Source organism: Anarrhichthys ocellatus, unplaced genomic scaffold (genome assembly GCF_004355925.1).
Source record: "Anarrhichthys ocellatus isolate YVR2014 unplaced genomic scaffold, GSC_Weel_1.0 scaffold45, whole genome shotgun sequence".
Taxonomy (NCBI): Eukaryota; Metazoa; Chordata; class Actinopteri; order Perciformes; family Anarhichadidae; genus Anarrhichthys; species Anarrhichthys ocellatus.
The window spans coordinates 3055825-3078245 of NW_022280075.1; the positions used below are offsets into that span (position 1 = coordinate 3055825).

A 22421-nucleotide genomic window follows, 5' to 3' on the forward strand; every position below is an offset into this window, starting at 1 on the left:
CCCCCCCCCCCCCCCCCCCCCCCAACCACCACCACCACCACCTCTAAACACACACACAGACATACTTCCCTACTTTTGGCTGCCTGCCAAGAGCTGTCATTGCCTCTACAGTATCACTTCTGCTGTATCTATATCCAGAGCTGTGAGGAGACGCGTGCAGAAAGGGATGGGTCTGAAGGAAGAAGAGGGCCGGCAAAAGAGGGAAATTACGAACACATTTTTTATTTTATTTTTTAACTGGCTTTCAGGTATATAATGACCAAACTTTCTGAAGAAACCCATTTCAAATTTGGTTAATAACAATATTCAATACCTTAGAATTCTGACTTTTTACTCCAGTTAACAATGCGTGGACATCCGTTTCTCCTTGTCTGTTCTTTATTTAGGACTGTGTGTGTCCATGCATTATGCAGTATGCATGCCTTGAGCAATGTATCTCAACTTTATTGTAGCTCAAAATGAAAGCAGCTGATGAAGGCAGCGAGAAAGCTGAGCACAGGCTCTCATAAATGATAACTAATTGGATCTCAATGTCATCTCTGCTGAGGGTCTGGACAGAATCTGAACATAGGGGGATTTTCCTCATCTTTATCTGACTTTACCCTCAAATAATATCCTCACTCTGACACCCCATTTGCAGAAAAACAGATGACTTAATGAAAAAGAGTTAGTAACCTCTGTATGGTGTCATTTGGCAGATAGCACAGGCTTGACGACTACATGTTCCGTGGTATTTGAGGTAAGTTTATTCTCCTAAATAGCTCTTGTTGGGAGATTTCCCTAATTGATCCGATTTGCCCGTTTGAAGTCTGCTCTTATTATGTTTTATGTGGAAGATTTAATAGGATGGAAGAAAGGATTTTGGTATCAAACAAAATAAACAAGTATGTAAATCAATGCACCTGAGTGCAGTAAAAAAACAAAAATGCATGTTTCAAGCATTTCCTGTTGTTTAGCCGTTTGGATATCCTATCATCTGCACTCTCAGCCATGCCCCCTGTTGTTTCTGTTGGCTCAGCTTGGCCTCTTTCCTGAGTTGAACTGACTCCCATCAACAAAAGTTGAACAATGTTCTAGTTGTGTTTTTGGTCATTGTATCTATAACGTATCTTCACACCTTGACATGGGAACATGCAGACACAGTAGGGACACTTAACTGATGATTTCAGAAAAAAAGTTCACACTTCTTTTATGTCGCAGTGTTTCCAGATTTTGCACCAAAGGTATTAAATTCCTGACAACTTCCAGTTTAGAATTCAGAGTATTTCTCTGCCAGTTCACACGTTTCCCTCCTTTTTTCTTTGTCACAGTTTAACTACCCAGGTGATCACGGTATTCCCTGCTTTTCACTCAGGCCCTGAGACCCCTGCCTTAATAAACTCGGCATTGCCTTTGACAATGTGTGACTTGAAAGCAGGAAATAATGGGCCCTAAACACAAAGTCTTTACAGGTTATTGACCTGGGGAAAAGGGAGGGAGAGTGTGTATAGTGGGGGCATCCACAAACTCCTGCCATGATTTCTCAGCTCATGTGGCACATTTTGGTTCACTGTATACAAAAAAAGAGAACGAAGGCAGAGGGAGATGAGTGGACAGAAGGACAGTGAAAGGTTGTATAATGCAGTAGACAATAGTTACCTAAGCATCTGACAAGAATGCTTACGCTAACATGAAATTTGGTGTTTGCACTGTGTCCACCATGCAGGTTTTTAATGAGCAGGACCTCTGTGTCTCCTGTTACACTGGTAACATTTCCATGGACTTCCTTGACTTTTGGATTTGGTTTCATTCTCAAGCACTCATTTGCAGTCTTTTTTTCACCTGCTACTGCAGATAAAAATAAATAAAAAGGACGATGAGCATTACTTCTGTGTCACGATTTGGTGCAACCACCTTAAACCTCAGCCCACCACCTGCACCCCCCGAGGCAGCAAACAACAGCAAAAATGAGTTTTCCTGCTCCGATCCAGCAGCCATCACATCCCTTCCCCTCTTGAACTGTAAATGAATTTACAACACTGTAAAGAGGATGTCAATTGCTGGCTAGCAGCTGGCTGGGCAACAGTCTTTGGTCACAGGGGTAAGGGTTCAACTGCTGGTCAGAGTCTCATGTCTGTCCGTCTCTCTTCCCAGCACACGTAGAATAAAGCCAACATTGTACGGAAATTCAGCATTCTGCCTTGCTTGCAGTGTGGCCTTAAGCTGAAGATGTGTGTCTGTCCAACACTTTGTTCCAGGGCTAGGTTTGTCAATAGCTTATAATATAATCGGGTATGGATATTCTTGGTCCCCAGAGGATGAAGCAAGATGGCCCTCCTCCTAAAAAAGACAACACTTGTTCTTTGGTCAAAAACAAAGTCCTGGTCCTGACAAGCGACCTCTTGTGGCCATGAAAGTAATGCTCGATGTAGCGTGACAGAGCTCGGGGGGACGGTTGGGTGTCTTCCAGTCTGTTTTCCTACCACAAGTCAACGTTGGTTTATTTAAAACACGACCACAGTCTTTTCCTGGACTAAACCAAGTAGTTTAAGCTGCCTAAACTTAACCGATCCTTAACCACAGATGTGATATATAAGAAAACTCTCATATGAATTATATGCGGTTTGTGAAAGGCACAACCAAACCACCTATTTTGTTGTCATCTGACGATAGGGACACCAGATCAGAAACTTTTCATGGTTCGTATTGGAAAACCATGACAAATGACCTGTATTGTTGTTAAGTTTAGAGGATCTTTTGGATTATATGAGTTCATGATGAGGTATCTCAAAAGTTATCAGGCACATTTCGTATGTAATTTACTGGGCACATTCATGTTCTCAAGATGATAAACCCTCTTGAATGTGGTGACTCCTTGGTCTTACCTCTAATGCTTGAATAGTAAAATTGTTCACTAATGTTTGTTCTGTTGGAATGAACATTGCTCTCTTAAGGTGCCACTAGCAGGGCTTTATTCATATTATTATGCAGAGCATGCTACGCTCTGCAAATATCAATCTTTTCCAAGCATTTCTTAAAAATGTGTTTACTGCTAACACTTCGTCAACACAGTGTGCATTGCAGTACGGATCCAGAACTGCTGTGTGATTATTTGAGGGGTGTGTTTCAAGAGGGTTCTGTTTCGTGTCAAATTGTTTTGGAAAACTACTTGTGAGTAAAGGAGCTTGTTTTTTTTTAGTCAGTAGAAACGGGAACATTCCCTAGCTGATGAAGAAACAAACAAAGCTTAGATATGAGCTCCCCAAGAAGAATTCAAATAAAACAGGATACAAATGTCAGGGTTTGAAAGATGTTGCAGCAGCTTTTACCACCACACTTTGGAGATAATACTGTTGAAAACACTGTGACCTCACTTGACTTCTTAACAGCGTTATCTGAAAATGCTGTTGTCAGTCAGACGCAGAATGCACTCTCATATCATGTTTGTCATTCTTGTGGTTGCTCTTCTGTGAGCAGATTACATATTAACTTACTGCCCCACTGTATTACTAGTTGCTCAATAGATTGATCTCGGACTGAATGGCAGGTCGTTTAGAGCACTCTGACCTCCAGGTTCAATGCTGATAACAGGTATGGTAACTGATGTCATTCATAATTGCTGCATGATAACTTATACTCAAAAGTGAAATCAAAATGTGTGCACTGAAGGGGAACTCCGCTGAATTTATACATCAAAGGCTCTTTAGAAGTCCTGGAAAGTTTATTTGGGAAAAGTTGCATAAACCCTTTTGTGGCTCAAGAGGGAGCTGCACAAAATCTGATAAACTGCTAACGCTGACTCAAGTGATGTCACTTAATCAGAGCTCTATCTCTGCTTGAGGCTAAGTTAGCCAAATTGCCAACTGAACTAACGGGTAAAAAATATAAAAAATAAACTTTGTTTCTACTACAAAATGTTGTTTTTTTTCCTAAACTATCAATCTTTAGTGGAAAAGGTTATAGAGTTGCAATGCTAAATAGGTGGAGCACTCTTTAATTGTTTACTGAACACCCAAAGGTAGCCCAGATGCAGCCTATTATGTTCGCATGTACAGTCCTGTCATGCCATCGCTGTCTGCAATGAGTTGCAGATTTTTCTATTTAGGTTGGAGGATGTGTTGTAACTGTCACAGTTCCTTGTCAGACAAATTTTGAAAGTGCAAAGCCACTGCATTCAAGCAACTAAAGCTCTTTGGTTGTAGAAAAAAACTCAACTTGCACAACCACATCGTCTTACTGTTTACATTTCACTTGCAGTCCATCTCATGTTTTAAAAGTAACTCATATTTTGGCTACCAAACGCTCTCTGCACTGTCATTGCCAGCTTGAATTCCTTCTGAGTAGTTCATACTGTTAAGTGTTGCATCACAAGCTTTGGTTGGTAAACTGGAGTACTGTGTGCATTTTCCCATTGTCACTTTAGATTATTTCTGGGTCTTCAAAGCTACAACTTGCACACTGCATTCCCAAGCACCCATTTAATTTATTTAGATTCATTTATTTATTTATCTAGACTGAAAATCAGGTTAATCTAAAGTTTAGCTTAATCTGATCGAGGCCTTTTTTAATAGACTTTGGTAGACTCAAACTGCAGCAGGTCACGCATGTCGATGTATATTTCACCAGAAGCCCACCCACCCCTGTCTAACCAGGATCTATTAATACTAGGCCCAGAGGCTTGTGAGAAATGGTCCACTTTGGCGTTTTAGAGCAGCCTAACTTACTTCCTGCCTCTTCACACCAGGAGAGCCCCGGGTGGTGCCTCTATGCATCCAGCTCTTGTTTCCTTCCTTGCACTTCTTCACACACATCCATATACCCACATGCACACACAAATACACACATCCAGCAAGGGCCCTGAAGATATCCTTGAGTCTGTGGCCTGCAGGAGCACACGGATACATGTCAAAGCCTCATTTTCTCATCTCTTTTTGAAAACGGGGAGGGGGGGTGAAAGCAAAGCTGAAAACACATGGCACCTTTCACCTCTAGGGGCAACCAGGGAGGAGGGGAGGCCAGGGTTTGGACAGCGTGGGGGAGTTTTGAAACACTTGGTGAGCGTCTGGCAACGGCAGGGTAATTGCTGTTACTGGACAGCTAGGCAGGGCATATATGGTTGTGTTTTACAACCTCATTTTCTTTATATCGCCGTCATTCCTAGTAGTTATGATAGCATTGTATTTACCGTTTTCATTTTACAGACAAAGGGAGGCGACTGCTTGACAGTTTCATGTCACTGACCATGGAGAATCGCAAACAAAAGCCATCGGTCAACAATACACTTTTCCTTAAACTGGATAGTGTCCCCATGACCTGGTTTCTCTGCAGTCAGTACAATGTTTTTGGTTGAAAAGATGGCCAAATTAAACTTATAATGACCTGATGATGGTACTAGATGAAAGTCATTGAATCATCAATTATTACAATTTATCCTCTGTAAAACATGAATATATTTGGTAAATATCTTAATCGATCAAAGAGATTCAAGACATTTACCTCAAAACCAAAAATGTCAACCTTATGGAGTCACTAGAGGGAAAGTTAAGGGACCAAATTTATTAGTATTTATCCTCTGGGGACGATTAATATCTGCAAAAACTGTCATGGCAATTAATCCATTACTCCAGCAGACATTAAACTGGACCTTTTTTTTAAAGTCACATCACGATAAGGTCTCTGATAAACATTTGTTTTGAGAGATGATAAGACACTGTTATCTTTATTTCACCAGTTGTCTCCAAAGCCTCATGATACCTAATGCCCCATTACAGTAATCTGATTGTACTTATCTTAAAAAACAAGAAGTTATGGCGGGTTAGGAAGCCAACGAAATGGTTTTACATGATGCATGTGTGTTTGTGTCCATTCGTGTCAGTGTACACTTAAAACCAGGTTTCTCTGACGTCAAGACACTTTGAAAGTAAGGAGGACAGGAGAGAGAGAGAGAGGTAGACGAGAGGAAGGGAATGGAGGAGGAGGTGGGATGTGTGGACTGAGATTCCCTCGATCTCCCAGGGGGCAGAAGCTCTGGAAATGGCTTTGTCGTTCAGAGAAAGTAAGGCAAAGGAGAGGGAGAAATAAACAGTTCAAAAGAACAGGGAACAGTCAGGTCAGGAAACTGTCCGTGACCTACTGGACAAACAAATTGGTTTGCAGGCAAAATGGATTAAGAGGCTGAGCTGGGCAAAAAACAAGAGTGACTGATGTTGCAATGTGAGCTCATCCATTTTGAAGTGGGGGGGCTAAATTTAGAGGCTTCGTGTGGAAGTGTATTGTGTGTTTTCCCGCTCTCGCTCGCTCTGTGTGTGCGCGTGTGTGTGCGTGCGTGTGTGTGTGCGTGTGTGTGCGTGTGTGTGTGCGTGTGTGTGTGTGCGTGTGTGTGTGTGTGTGTGTGTGTATGCGTGTGTGTGTGTGCGTGTGTGTGTGTGTGTGTGTGTGTGTGTGTGTGTGTGTGTGTGTGTGCGCGCGCGCGCGCGAACGCTCTGCAAGTCAATATTTGTCTGCTTTGCCACGTCCCCAGACATCCCATTCGGCGCAACAGACCGTAAAGCTGTCAAATGCGACCTGAATATTCTCTGTCTTCATCTGTTTCCTCATTTTTCTCTCTCTCCCTCTTCCGCGTGCTCTCTCACTTCTCTTTGATTTCTTTTTCCTCTCCGTCGATAACAATATCATCGGGGGCAAACATGTTCCTGTGCTTTTGATGGCTTGTCTACCCCCCCCCCTCCCTCACAGAACGGCAAGATTATGTCCTCTTATCTACGGCGCTGTGCATGCTCACACCATAAAGTCATTTCTGCTTGTTGTGAGTCTGTGTCTGACCGACATTTGTTAGAACCAGCGCGTGTTTTATAGATACGGCAATATCATCTACATAATACATTATCTGTGTTTCATGTGCAGCTACTTTTTGTCTGCCTATAGTACACTTTGGTTGTAATTGTCCTGTGAGGTTCTTTTTCTAGTAAAATGCTGCTGCCTCCTCCGTTCCCATCCATTTCTATTGACATCTGTAGCGCTTAGATCAACCAAGGCTAAATCAGTTATGTTACTCACATGGTGGCCATCTTTAAAAAAAAAAAAAAAAAGAAAACGTTTAACAAATCCTATTCAGCTACTTTGTTATCTCCGCCAGGAGATTATGTATTCAGTCGTGTGTGTTTGTGCACATGTGCGTCTGTTTATCTGTCCACGGCATCTAACATACAACTGGATGCATCAGCCTTATATGTATTGTGCTCTCATTCTTCCCACTTTTTGAAAACATCAACATGTTTTGTTAACTGTTTATCATTGACTGCAGACTCCTCGCTACTCTTAACAGGTCAGTGGGCCTCAAGTGATCAACATCAGCTTCATTCTCTTGTTTCTGATACCGATTACAAATTGTTCCTCTCTTGATTTACACTCCTAAGTAGGACAATTGCATGTAAGTGTGTATGTAAACTATTGCTTCGTGCATGACAAACTGAACCAAGCACTGAATACAAACGTGTCTTCTTATGTTGGTAAAACAGAGCTACAGTATGTATAACCGTGTTTTGAATCCGGCAAACGGGGACACTCGGGTGCACCACACGTTCATGCACACACAAGTTTATCCACTTTTGCACGCGCATAGGTATACACAGGTACAATTATTTCAGCACATATATTGGGGTTAAATGGTCAATATGAAGCGCTACACAGTGAACTGCATAGATTAAAATGAGGCCGTATCTGTTGCGTTGTAGTGGTAGGTTAGGGTTCGCTATTGCTTGTAGCAATAGCCTAAACCTCTAGACGCCTAGATGTTAACATTCCTGGTGGACCTATTGCTTTCAGGATAAAAAAGTATAATTAAAAAGTCGGATAATTGCATTGGCTACAAACAGACAACCAAAAAGCATTTGTCCATGGTAAACTTTTCAGATAAATTATTCTTTGCTGCTTTATTTTCATGTATATCAACAGATATTTAAACATTGTGTAAATTGACTTTCTTTAGATGGCTAATTTTCCCTGTTATATTAAGAAATCTATATTTTCCAAGATATATTATGAGAATTCTGTCGTGATCGCGTCATATGTTGATCTAAGCCACCTCCTGCATGTTGCCATCTGTCACATGCTTCCTGGTACACATTAAGATTTATGTCAGCTAAAAATGCATTTGCTAAAAACTCGATTCCTGCATATAAAAAGGTGGTTAAATGACTGAAGGTGGATTTACCCCATTACATCCCTAAATGGAAACCCTCTTGATTGTGCTGCAAGACTTGTGTAATAATGTGCCTGTAGTTGCGGTGACTTATTGCAAACTCAACCTGTGTGTGTGTGTGTGTTTTATTATTCTGTGAAGCAGCCTGGCGCAGACCCAGTCTTCTCTGAGCCTTGATAAAAACGTGCTGGGAGCATGGCGGTACACACCTACTCCACTACAGGGTACAGGCAGTACCGTGGCCTGTCCTCTCCAACTGGCAGTCTCTGTGCTGCTGTACCACTGATAAGAGGCTGGTGTAAATAAAACTGTACAGCACCACTCGTTATAACCCTGAAGGTAGAGGGGGGGGGGGGGGGAGAGAGAGAGAGAGAGAGAGAGAGAGATGTCTGTACTCATTGTTCTGACAGCATACTGCGTCTGTGTGTGTACTTGTTTTGCTATTTGTATATGAACCAGATTGAGTTTTAGATGCTGGGAATATAAATCTTTTTCATGCTTTTAATGTAATTTTGCCCATTGCTTAACGTTTTAGGGTAAAGATAAATCTTTACATGAGTGTGGTGGTGACAGTGGAAGTTATTTTTCATGGTTATGAGAATGAATAGAAGTCCTCGTAGATGTAGTGAAACCCACATGTGTGTGAATGTGCTCGGGAGGAGTAGGGGGGGGGATGCGTGTCTGTCTGTGTGTGTGTTTATGGATTTTTTGCAGTTTTTTGGTACTGAGAGTACTGTCTTACGTAAGCCATTTATGTAGGCTCAGTGAACAGCCAGGCTATGTTTTTGTTGGTGACTGCGCTTGTCTGCCTCCCTCCCTCCGTCTCACACACACACACACACACACACACACACACACACGTACGTTCTCTCTCCCTAATCTGTCTGTCTGCCTCTCTCTCTCCTGCCCTGTTTACACTCTTAAAAACCACTGAGTGTGATATTGGTCGGCCATCGACAGATACCCTGTAATTTAATTTCCCATTCAGCCTCCCTGACTCCTGAGAACAGATCGTTCAGCCACTTCCTCCAGAAATATCTGGCAATACAGTAAACTGTGTCCTGCCCTGCTAGAACCGAGGCTGCACAGGAATTGGAGTGGAAAACAAACTGAACTGAAGCTTTCTCACGTCAAGTTAACCTTTCCAGCCGCCCATGCAATCAGAATTTCAGTCATCCACGACTTGTTTTTTAATGTTCGACTTAACTCTTGGTGGACACTTTGCCCAAATTCTCATCACAGATCCTCAGTAAAACTTTGCATTCCTTAAGCTCGATACATTTCAAGCCTTTTTATGCTAAATACAAAACTCATTCAAGATATATAAATGATCTTTAGCAAACTTATTTTGTTGTCAGCGTGTTGCAGCCACTGTGACAGTTTACTGTATGATCAAGCTTCAGTCCACAAGAGAGTAAACTTAGCATCTTGGTTGATCCCCAACATTCTGACCAGATCAGCTGATCGTCACCAAATGGTGATGATGCATTTTATTATAAGAAAGTAAAGATAAATTCCCTAGGGTGGACTACAGTATAGAAATAAAGACAGTTGGCATTTTATTTTGTACGCACCAGAGCTGTTGACCATGTTAAATTCAGCGTTTCATGTATTACAGCAGACTTATTCTCTTGGAACAGTGGAGCTCTGTTGTTGAACCTTTCCTCAATGTGGAAGCTCTTAGGCTTTTGTTTTTAGTGTGTAATGGATGCTAAGTAGTGTCATGCCATCTCATGCAACTGGGCATGTGAGACCATTTGACAACTGATTTTGATGACTATTTTGCAGTAAACGGAAGGTATTTGCATGACTTTGCTGATAATGCATGTTTAGCTGGCAAAACAAGATCATTTAATGGGAAGATTGACAGCATCATCAGACTATAAAATGACCAGCAGTGGTTAAAGAGGAAACAGAAGTTTTTCTTTATCTCCTGTGCAGGATGAAATGTTTGAAATGCCTCCTATCAACATGGTGGCCTACTTTTTGTGTGTCGCTTTGAGCAAAGACAGGCTCTCTAACTCTCATGTTTAATTCTGCGATTGTCTTTGATAAAAGATTCTGTTTAGACTGCACTCCCCAAGGGGGGACATCTGTTGCGAACTTAGCATAGATGCTCTACCTGAGAAAGAAAGTAGGTTGGAACAACAAGTGTCAAGTCTGTGAGTGTGAGCACACTGTCACAAAAAAAAATATTTAGTCTTCCGCAGGAGGCACAGACGAGCAGGACTATCACCCCAAACAAACAGGGCCTTTCTCTGTGTCTGACATGTTCTTTTGAACGAGGAGAGCTTCTGAATGGCGTCATTATGAGATCACATAGCCGAGCTGGGTGATGTGAGTGGTGATACTGTGGGTGTTGTTGCACCCAAACACACTTATCACACCCTCAAACCCCCAAATGGGCACTGAGGTTACTTTTTACCCCTGGTCCCCGTCTCTGCGTTACAACGCTGACGATGGTTTGCATTTTCACATTCAGATTCCATGCACACATGCAATGAGTGTAACAGCAAATAGGACAATGCACCATTGCACACCACATTATTTAGGGAAATGGGAGAATGAGCACTTAGTATGTCAGGGGAAATTACAGGCCAGGGAATGCGCCATCACTTTCCCGTGAGGCCCGCTCAGTGGGCTAATCCACAAACCTCATCACGTCTACGTGGTGAAATGTTGCCTGTGTTAAGGGAAGCTAACTTCAAGTGAAACACTCTTGCTTAATGCCAAGGAAGTGGTGCGAGTACCTAGAGTCAACTAGTAGTCACCGGTTTTATTTATAGAGCACAGAGTAACAAAGAGATTTACAAGTCGAACAAAAATGTCAATGATAGCATTGTGACGTTGTTTTAGCATGGGATGGGGACACATGTTACATAGTTGCAGCAGGCTGACTCAAGCCATTGTTTTCTTGGCTGCGTTACTTGTGATTTTAGACTCTGATAACTTGAAAAGCTCATTTCCATATACTTGGCAGGGCCTGCTTGCTATGTTAACTTCAGCAAAAAACTAAGCCCACTTAAAAGAAGAACAACACTACTGTAATACCTAAAAAAAATGTTGATGTAAAATTGTACAAGTTGCCCTTTCAGGAAGCAAAGCCACCGGATGTGAAGCTTTTACTACTTGGCATACACTTACAGCTACAGTCGAATCTGGCATCAACAGCAGCACTAACTAATCCAACTTCAAAAATCAGCACAACAAACTGAGGGGTTGGTGCTTTTAAGAAGTTAACAATGTGGTACCATGTGAATGAAGACAGATCATGTTTACAGTATCTACGGGGCGATTATATTGCTCTTTGCTGCAAGGCTTTGCAGGAAGTTTACTTGATTGGCAGGGAGCCTTGTTCTCGTTTACAGCCCTTTATGAAATAACTGAGCCACCCTGCACTGCAACAACAGTTGTGCAATATTTCAGAGAGGGAAGCGAAAAGGGAAGCGGCTTCAGTGGCATGTGGCACCTGATCACCACCCCATCCCCACCTCCCAACATGCACACACACACACACACACACACACACTAACTCAGCATGGGTTGTGCAACTTTTATTATGTCAGTTTAGGGCTCAATCTGTGGCAATGTGACACAGGACTCCCCACTAACAGAGTAGACTACCATTTGGAGATTCCTTGTTGTTGCTATTTGGTCTTTTTTTTTGTGATTGTTCAGTTTTTTTTACTTCACTTTATCTTTTGAGCCTTCATTCATACCTGTGGTTCCTGATGTCCCGATATTTAATCTTTGTTTTTTGCAAAGGAAAATTTCACTGAATCAAATTAAAGATCAGGTTTATTTCAATGTTGAAATAAAGTGCCTTTTAGATTCTACAGTGTCATTTTGTGTGGGCCCCTGAGTTGACTGCAGTTTAAATGTTCAGGGATTATTAAAACACACGTGAGACAAGAGTTACAGCTGATGTCTAGTGTGTGTGTCCCCTGTCCTGGTTACCCCGTGTCTCCTAACTAACAAGTTCACCCTCCTGCGATCAAAGGGGCCTCAAGATTTATCACTTTAATTTGGCAGTGAAAATGGCTGATGGCGGCTGTTACCAAGCGGAGGGCCCCCTGTTAGCACTTAGTTGGCTAACTAGAGTGACGGGCATCTGGCTGGGTGGCTGCCTGGCTATGTGTACCCTGGGTTCCTCCCCCATTTGCCCCACGGTGACCCCACACAACTCCATTCTCCTTGAAGCAAGGCACCATGCAGACATTTCCTGACAATTTATGTCCTTGTGCCACAAGCAGGGGCATGCCCTGCACTAAAATCCTAGCCCTGGCCCTTATAGCACACGCGCCTTGGCCCCCCCAGAAGACTGGTTATGGTGTTGCACCACTGTCTGTGAGGCATCACTTGTATCAGGCATCAGCTGCTTTACTACAAATCACATATACTGTATTTTACAATAGTGCAAACCATAGTTGTGAATGTGTTGTTCCTTACCTTCCAGGCAGCCATTGGTGTCCATTTGTTGTAGTTGTTTTAACCAGAGTAGATCTTCTGAGCATAAATGTTCTTTTCCAGGAACATTCACACCTGGAAGCAGCCCAGTACAATCACAGTCTGATCTGTTGGCCACTGAGGAGCCCACCTGGGGCAGCTGGGTTAAGTACCTTGCTCAGGGGCACCTCAGTGGTTGGCAATAAAGGAAGGGAAAATAGTCATTTGAAACTTGCTTGACATGAAACTTACTTCTGACTGCTTATTTTCAAGTTTCAAGTAATTGCAGATTGATTTTCATAGATGACAGGAATTAATGAGCTAAAAACCCAATATGGGCTTTTAAAAAAAAAAAAGCATATCTGAAGTAAAACATGAATGTGTATTGAGCACTAACAGTCTGAGTACCACATGATGGAGTGGATTGCACTTGAATAGTCATACAATTGCCCGTGCAAGGGCAATCAATGAGCTCAAATCAATATGATGGAAGGAGTCCCATGCAGTTTAGCAGAGCAACAGCAGCATGTAAAAAAAAAAATGATAATTACAGTTTATCCAACAATGATGAATCAGGGAGTTAAAGAAGCAACAGAGGGGCTATGTGATTAATGCAAATTAGGGACATCAGTGGGTGTGTTGGGGGATTCTGTCTACATCTCCACTACATGTCTTGTTCTCCAAAGGTTAAGTGGCTGCTTTTGCCAGCTAATTCCACCATATGCTCATCTGTGCATTTGACACTGGCACGCCATACGCTCACACTACAAATTATGCCTCTTGAATATGCAGCCAATTAAAAAGGACATTGCTCACCAGCTCAGTTCTATTGAGTCTAAAGCTGTTAAATGGAAATAAATCGTGTGATATCACAGACGAATCTAAGGTGTGCTGGTTTTAAAGGTTGCATTGCAGTGACTTATGATCTAGTCACGCTCACTTGTGCAGCCTACCATCTTTTGCATAACTTGTTGCATAAGAGCTCTACTGGCAGGCACACTCTGTCATGTACGGTCTGGGTCATTTCTCCTTTTGGTAGGGCTTATTACAGTACAGGCCGTTCCCTAATGTCACTGCGGTTGCAAAACCAAACAAGCCATCTCTCCCTGACTTTTTTTTCCCTGTCATCTAAGAATTGGCTTCCTGTTTTCATTGTGTTCTCGTTCTCTCTCTGGAGGTGTCGTAACCCAGGAGGACGTGCCAAGAACAAATCAAGGTCTGGTCGGGAGAGATCGCTCTGTGCTTGCACTGGAAACAGACGCGCACACCCGCACACATCCACCCATGTTTTGAACACACACAATATCCAGATGTTAAGTGTGTGTGTGTGTGTGCGTGTGTCTATTTGATGTGTGATGTGTATGGCATGTACAGTGCTTGTTGCCAAGCCATAAAAAGTCGTTTGCCTGGGCCTGATCTGATGTGTCCTTCAGCAGAACCCTGTACTGTATTTGTGCATACCAGACTCCTGTCTCTCCTTTTGTTGTTGTACAAGGTTGTACACATTCATAAAGGTGAACATGTCAATCCAGATCATACAGTAGCGCAAGGGCTACACACAGAGTGTGGTGCAACAAAAGTGTGAGAGCACTAAACAATAACTTTTAAGGCGTTGAATCAAGAGCAGGAACATATTATCCTTGCATATTAAGCCAACACAATTTGTGCACACACTAATCATGTTCGTTTGGGTCTAAAGTATATATTGGCATGAAGGGTGTTTGTTTTAAATATCCATAGATTTGGAGGTTAGAGACATTAAACTTGCAAAAGAGTAGAGCGAGAGAATAATGTGCATTCTTGCTCTGTGTGTCGCATGACCTGTCGAAATAAAAGATCTGATTAGTTCTATTACTTTTTGGCAAATTAGCCTACATTGAGCAAATAGTGGCAAGAGATGACACCTCCTGCCACTATTTGCATATTCATACATACATATTCTTATATTTGGAGCTGATTCTTACCAATCTGATGGCAGATTGTTTGACTCATCAAAGTATGAAGCTAAATGTAGGCTAAGTTGTACATTACAATATGCCTATTAATCAATTAAATGCTGGAAAATATGTATCTAATATTAAAAGGTGAAAGAGGATCACACAATGAAAGCCTATGCCTTCAGATAATACAGACAGCAAAACATGTCAATATACTGTACATACTGTAGATGTAATTTAAACCTGGAACAAGTGATGGGAGTGAGATTATTGCGTAGAAAATTACAACATTTTGTTTTTTATTATTGATTTTATTTTTTTCTCTGTTAAAGAGTCACTCCTGATTTTGTTGTAGCTACTCTATCTAAAGGTCCCCAAGTCCAAACACTTCCTTTCAGTTCACTTCATGTCTTAAAAGTTGTGTTCAAAACAAGACATTTTGGAGTATTGGAGTATGGGTACTCTGCAGAGTGTGTTATGGTTGCATTCTTTAGCTTAAACTAGAGAGTTTCAAGTTCATTTTTTCATGAAATGAATTTTTGTCTTCAACTTTAAGATGCCCTATTTTCTCTCCTTTTCATACAGCTTTTCCAAATGTGCTGCGTGTTTGTGAATGTGTAATAACCCTCCATGCTCTTGTTTCTTGTTTTTGTGCAGCTGGTGAGAAGGCCATAGTTTGTGACCAGTGTGGTGCCCAGTTCCAAACGCAGGAATCCCTGGAGGCTCATCGGCAGATCCACACCGGTATGAACACACACATAGCCAGACATATCATCTTGAAACCATAGCCATAAACATATATGTACTCTGCTACATCTGCATGTTTACATTTGTTGAATTTGTAGAGAGAGGCTCCACTTTGTTTGACAGGCTGTAGATATCGTATTTCAATTAATACACGTATTTTTGGTGGGCCAGAAAGTGTCTAAGTAACTAAGTACTGTAATTAGATTAAATTCAGAGAGAATTTGAGAAAAATTGAATTCACATTGAATCATCAGGTTCCATTCACACTTCCAATTTGTTTTTATATTTGCACAAGACAGCATGCATGTTGTGTTGCGGTGGTGTGCAGAGGCTCACTCAGCCCTCTCTGGCTAACTGGAGCCATGGATTGACAGATAGATAGATCACATCATCTTGGATTAGTCCCACTCGCCCTAAATCAAGACAGACCCAACCGTAATCAACAAACCGAGAACTTGGCAGGCCGATGTTGTTTATCAGTGCTCAGCTATGAAGATGGGAAGATGAGGACGATCTAGGTGCCAAGATGTAAATAGGAAGAAGTAAATCCCCCTTCAGCAGATGTGTGATGGCCCAGAACAGTTTCACTACTGGTGATGAACTCTTTAATTTGGGGGAAAAGGATTGTTTCAGATTTCCACCACTTTGTTACCAAGATGGCGTGCTTGGGGCAAGCGTTTGTGTTGGAGTCTTTCGTTTGTGTGTGAGTCTCTTGGTTTCTCCAGATTAAAAATAGATGATAACCTATCAAGAGCTGCCTCTCAGTTGTGTATACATGCTCCCATACTGCTGCTGATAGGATGTTGATGGATAATACTGTCCCATAATGTAACACACTACAGATATAGGTAGTTTGTAAGTAGTCTGGTACATTAGTCTATACTAGTGGAGACTTAGTATTGTTAGTGTGGAACTGGAATACTCTGTCAATTGTATTGTGCAGTGTTGATTACACTGTGTAATGCTTAAGCAGTGTTGTTAAAACATGTTGGTAGTCAGCCTGTTACATTTTACTACACTATGAGCAGAGTGTAAATTCTGCTATAGGGTGGTGCTATAAGAAAAGCCACAGGAACTGCAAGTTCAATATAATTAATCATCTGGCTGCAATGAATGTCCACAGTCAATCTAATGGTAGGGAGGCCATTAGTTTGATAGTTTTCATGAAGAGTTTAGGACACTGGAGGAAAGCCCATGGGGTGTCCAAAATGGAAACAGTTCATCCTCTGGGGAGCATGCACACGCGTGATAACTCCCATGGCCCTATTGACCAGCAGATTTCGATTTTTTTTCTTAAACTATGGCCCATCAGAGGAAAGGTCATGGGGGCAACCACTAACCGATCCACATAGTCATCCTTTAGCTCCAGCATGTCAAACAAAATGAGATGGGAGAAAAGAGGGCACATTCAAGCCAGAACCTGATCCCCAAAATAGCCACACATCATCATCATCATCATTATCATCATCTTGTGTAGTGTCCTTCATCTGAAGCCGTGACCCTTAGGCTCCCAGTAGCAGCTCCCATTGCGTGGCTCCACTATTTCTTTGCATCCACTCATGCCCCCCCCCCCAACATTTGAGAGGGAAAGGTAGGGCTGTGTAGTCAGGATATGGGGGTTACTCCTGAGGGGCATGCCCTCAGCCAATCAGCTCTATGGAGGTAAAGAAGGGTTAAATGAGGCTAATGATCCAACAGCCATAACAGCGGAAAGGAGCACTCTAAATATAGGCATTCCAGTCTGGAACGAATAGTAGAGGTTGGGGGGGCGGGGGGGCGGTGAACGCAGCCAGGGCCAGACGTGTCTTCCTGCCAGACAACTGGCGCAGCAGCAGTAATAGTATAGTAATCATCCATGTGTTGAGCCCCTCTGAGAGATCAGTGTGAAAAATGGGCTTTGGTGAAATATGACAAGGCACTTTCACTGCACCATATGATTCTCAGTTTATCTGCGTCTGTTCACTTTAAGCTACTGTACACCTATATTATGACATCCCCCAATATTGGACTCACTGATTGCTGTCACTACAGTGACTCTCAAAATCAATAGTGAGCTGAAGGTTGACCGCATTTGGCTGGTTGGTCTCTTTCCAGCAGGGGAGTGACTGATGAGACGAGATTGAAAGAGGTAAACAAACAACTCCCTTTCTCTGTCTCTCACTCTGAACTTTGCACAGACTTAATATAAATTTGTCAAATCTGCTTTGATGCAACACGTCATCAGAATATGAAGTGTAACGTGAAATCTAAAGTGCCCTCCTGGTTTTACTGTAAGTCTATTTTGTATCTATTCAGTTAATTTCCCGCCTGACGGGCCAATCTCTCCAGCCATGGCTTGCTAGGAATTCTATTTTGAAGATCACATTTTGGAAATTGGAACTGTCTGTGGGTCATAGATATTTTTTGCCCCATTTTGACATGCATCGCAAGAGTTTTTTGGGACCTAACCAATTTATTTTCTCCCAAGTAATTCAGTAATTCTGTCATTTTGGTTCAGAACAACATATCTCAACTACTGGCCAGATAAGTTACCAATAAATTCGCTATGGATTTTCATGGTCCCCAAGGTTGATTTCTGGTTACTTTGGTGACCTACCCTGACACATGAAATATCAGAATCTTGTGTCAGTTAAAAGGTACTGAAACACATTCATGCTCCCCAGAGGATGACATCCTTAATTTCATACATGCTATTCCTCTGGCACCACTATCAGGCTAAAATGTCAACAATCATACAGGATCATTTATATCTAATGGGCATATTGGAAAGACATTTTCAGAAAAATGTCATGGTCATATCAGGATGAACCATTTTGATTGGACTTTTCTGTGTTTAGTCCCTTTTATATCCTTGCACCCTTTACTTGTCGAAGCCTTTAAGCTTTCAGAATAGCTCAATTGTTACAGTTGTTCATTTGGTCCAACGCTTTTGTACCATGTGGTGTAATTTTGGCAGGGTTTTAGACTTAAATTCTTGTTTTTTCTTAGCTATGGCCCTCTTATATGTGTGTAGAACATGTAAATAATGTTATCTCAGCAGAAAATACAGAGGTCGACAAAACAAACGAAACTACATCTGATACAAATGCAGCTCCACTGGACAGTACTGTGTTAAATCAGTCTGAGCTAGAAAGCTTAACAAACATGGAATTATTTATACCGAAATGTCTGTGTGTACAGTACCCAAGATGCATAACATCAGAGAGGGCGGGTGGTGGGAGCTTGGGGTTACTGTTGGCCATCAAAGCCAGATTTGATCTCCGCCTGCCTCTTGGCAGCGTTTCAGCCCTTGGCTAATGTTCTCTGATGACAATATTTGGCCTCTGAAACTGTGGCTGTTTCTTGCTGCTTTGAATGGGAACTATTGTGGCATCTCCTCTGTTGGCCTGATCAGCTGCAGTCTGACTCAACCTCTTGTGTCTTTCTCAGTTTGCCTGTCCGCTCTTTCTTTTAAACAGGGCTGCCCTTGGTTTAGCACACACCTCTGTATGTTATTCAACAGCCTTCAAACTGTAGGTGGGAAATATAGCGAGTGTTCATCCAAAACCACGGGATAGTTTTGGAGGCCACTGAGGCATTCCTGAAGCTGTCGTTATTCCTAATAGACGAGCTCTTTTGCGCGCGCGCGCGTGTGTGTGTGTGTGTGTGTGTGTGTGTGTGTGTGTGTGGGGGGGGGCTGTTTTTACCCACTGAACTTGTGCCATCTGTGGCAAATAACACACACAAATAAATCTAGGAATGCCTGTATTCAGTCGCGTTACATCTATTGACGGCTAATTTCTGTCGTATATTTTTCCAAATTGGATGACATGGCATCAGTCCCACAATCTCTCTACACTGGGACTCGCCTCAGGGCTTTCGCAAGCAAAGAACAGTCTGTCTGGCTTTCATGGAGCTCCCATTCTTAAAGAAAATCACTGCTCTCATTAAGAGTTGTAGCCCATTTACTACTGTCTCTGTCCCATGTCCTCCAGACTTGGACTATTTACTTCAAGTCCTAGCGTTGCACTGTTAGCAGCCTTCCAGACAAACAAAACATGTAAAGCTACATGCTTATAGGGAGGATTTCTTGGTGGAGACCTCCATTTCATCATGTGGATGTCAGGTGACTGGCAGGAAGCAGGATGTAATGTAATGTGCATACTGATATGAGACCGCTGCAAACCGCAATTTTTATTTTAAAATACTGTTGAGAAAACTATGAATGTCATGGATTTCTGTGAATGGAGAAAAAAAAAAACTTGTATCTGTTGCTTATCTGAATTCAGATTTTTCTGACATTCATCCAATTTTTTCCAGGATGAATCTAAAAGAAATAGGATCTTGATGTTTGGTAGGCAATCTACCTCAAAGGTAGAATAGCAATTCTAGGGAGGAGGAAGGAGGAGATGTGATTTCATGTGATGTATTTTTCTCAAATGCCAAAACATGACAGGACGCTCAGACTTTTTAAAACGTTTTTTGTTGAAAATGCAAAATGACATGCCTGACATGCCTTACGGGCATTCCCTCCTTATCTTCTGGGATCATATGGTGGCACATGGGTCAGGCTTTTATCAAAAGCAGTTTTTTTCAGTCAAACTTAGCCGTTGTATTTGTAGGATTGACTTTCAATTTATGGGTCAGAAAAAGATGATTTTATCTATTAATGAAGCTTGTATATTTTTGTCTCATGATGTGAGTTCTGCTGTTGACCGGAGCAGTACAGTTTAAGGTGCTGGTTATTGTTTAATATGGAGAGTCACGAATGCATTCTGTATTGTACATCTTGGAACATTTCGTTAGTAAAGGACACGTTACTTAAACAGAAGTTAACGTTTTTTGACAGGAAAGCTGTAGTTGTCCGTTACTGCTGACATTTCCTCTTTGTGATATCAGCTCTTCACTGTTTTCAAAACTGTTTCAATGTGGATTTTGTCCCACTCCAAAATGTCATATTGGGAAACTGTTATGCTCATTTAAACACGGCCAACTCCAATGTGTCATTTTCAATTTGCATTCCCAGTACAGCCTCTCCCCCGTCGGGCTGTACAAGACACTTCTGAGCTCTGAGCTCTGCAGTTTTTTTCTCATTCTCCCTTTATCTCTATCATTCTGCCAGCTATCCTCATTTCTTTTTTTCATTAGATTGTTTTAGTCCCCGCCATAATTTATAGCTCTTGTATTTTATTGGTAAAGCCCACCACACTCACATTCCACTTGATTAAACTGTAGCTTGGTGCAGAAGAAGCAAAAGGTCAGAATATGCTCAAAGAGACAGTGGCTCACAAGCAAAGAAAGTAAGCAATAAATTGAAGTGAAATTACTTTCTCTTGGTTTGTTTTTTAGTCTGTCTGGTGATTTAAACAAATGCTGATTTCACTACCAGTGATTCATGCATCTTACAGGCTCTGCAGGCTCTATAACTGCAAAGTGTGTATCCACAAGTGCACACTTTTTAATTTTCACTGAAATCTGTACATTCACCCGTCAAACTAAGGCCACATTCAGTACAAGCAGTTGCCTCTTATTCAACATGAGCTGTCGAGTGGAAACGACGGGGACTGCATCTCCCATGTGACCCGCGTAGGAATGAGTTTGGAGTCCACAGGCCTTGGAAGAATTTGTTGTCCGACTGTTCCTGGTGTTCCTGTTTATACATGAATCATCTCCATGTACACGCACACATGGCAATTCCAGAGAAAATCCACATATAATAGGAGGGGGATGCAGCTCTCGCACTCCTTTCTCTTTCTTTCTTACTCTCTTTATCTCCCTCTGTCCTTTTTTTAAAGTCTTGTAATACAGGGAAAATATGCAAACCATGGAGTGGCAATAGTGGGTTTAGCCAGTGGGAACACAGCGTGATTCCAGCAGGCCTCTGCCGCAGAGTAAACACTTTCTTTTCTCAAGCCAGAAATAGTTTGGCTGGAGAGAGAGCGGCAGAAAGGGAGGGAGGATAAGAGGAGAGACAGAAAAAGCAAAAGAGAAAAGGGGGGGGGGGGGGGGGGGATACAACAAGGTTATAATGGTCAGAAGAAAGGATCTCTTTTCAGTTGCATTACCTCTTTTCTCCCTCGTCTTTTTGTTCCTTTTAAATTGTTCGCCGGTGGCATTGCAATCAGTTACCTCAAATACAAACACACACACAAAACACACACAGTCCAGTCATGTCAATCAAGCAAATTAGGCCAATGGCAGCACTACACAGGGGTCACGTCAAAAGTGCCGATTGTCTCAATCACATTAGTCCAGCACTGGCATCTGTTTAGCATTTAGTTAATTGTGATGTTATTAAGTTGTCAGTGAGCATTAGGGCGGCGATAAGCAAAGCAAATATTCTTCCAGCCAAGGAAGGCTGTTCTACACACATGTTGCTGATACACACACACACACACACACACACACACACACACACACACACACACACACACAGCAACATACCTGGACCCTTCAAGTGTGAATGTGATTCAACCTACTGCTCACTCCTAACTCTAAATGAATAAAATCATCACCATAAAAAGATAAAATAGCCATGTTTATGAGGCATTTGAGCTCAACGCAGCTCGTCGCTGAAGGCCAGATGTGCATTAGCATTATGACTTTTGATCACAAAGTGTTAGCACGTTGCTTTTGCTGTCTGTGTCATCTGGTGAGTCAAAATGCTGATTAGCACCAGGCTAATGCTCGTCATTTCAGCATCCCACTCATAATTGAGCAAGCTGTCCATGGTCGGAGGCAGATTGTCTGTCTGTCTGTCTGTCTGTCTGTCTGTCTGTACCCGGCCATGCCAGAGAACTCACACAGGGCGTTCTGGGTCACAGCTGGTATCGGGTGCCACGTTCACCTTGCCAAACCCAAACACGTACAGAGACCCACAGAGATGAGCGTCTTCTTCTGTTCGCACCAAACAAACAGGCAAAACACCACAGAGTACATAGTTATGCTCCATGTTAAATCTAGATCACACTCAACCCTTCGGGTGTGAATGTTTTAGTGTCTGTTTTAATCATTGCCCTCCGTAGTTTAACATAAAAAAAAATGTGAAAATTATAATTTCCACTAGCCCAATAACATTTTGTCAAAAGGACTCGATGTTGATGTTGCTGTTTTTTTGCAGTATTTCTGCTGGA

General features: G+C 42.1%; 1 protein-coding gene across 3 annotated transcripts in view; it reads left to right on the top strand.

Annotated features, from left to right (window-relative positions):
- The window catches only part of zbtb16a (zinc finger and BTB domain containing 16a), a 163478-nt gene that overhangs the window by 93677 nt on the left and 47380 nt on the right, over window positions 1–22421 (top strand). For all 3 annotated transcript variants that reach the window (XM_031868968.1, XM_031868966.1, XM_031868967.1), the window contains exon 4: window positions 15220–15306. In XM_031868968.1, the coding sequence (XP_031724828.1) occupies window positions 15220–15306 (87 nt within the window). The remainder of the gene's footprint in view (window positions 1–15219; window positions 15307–22421) is intronic.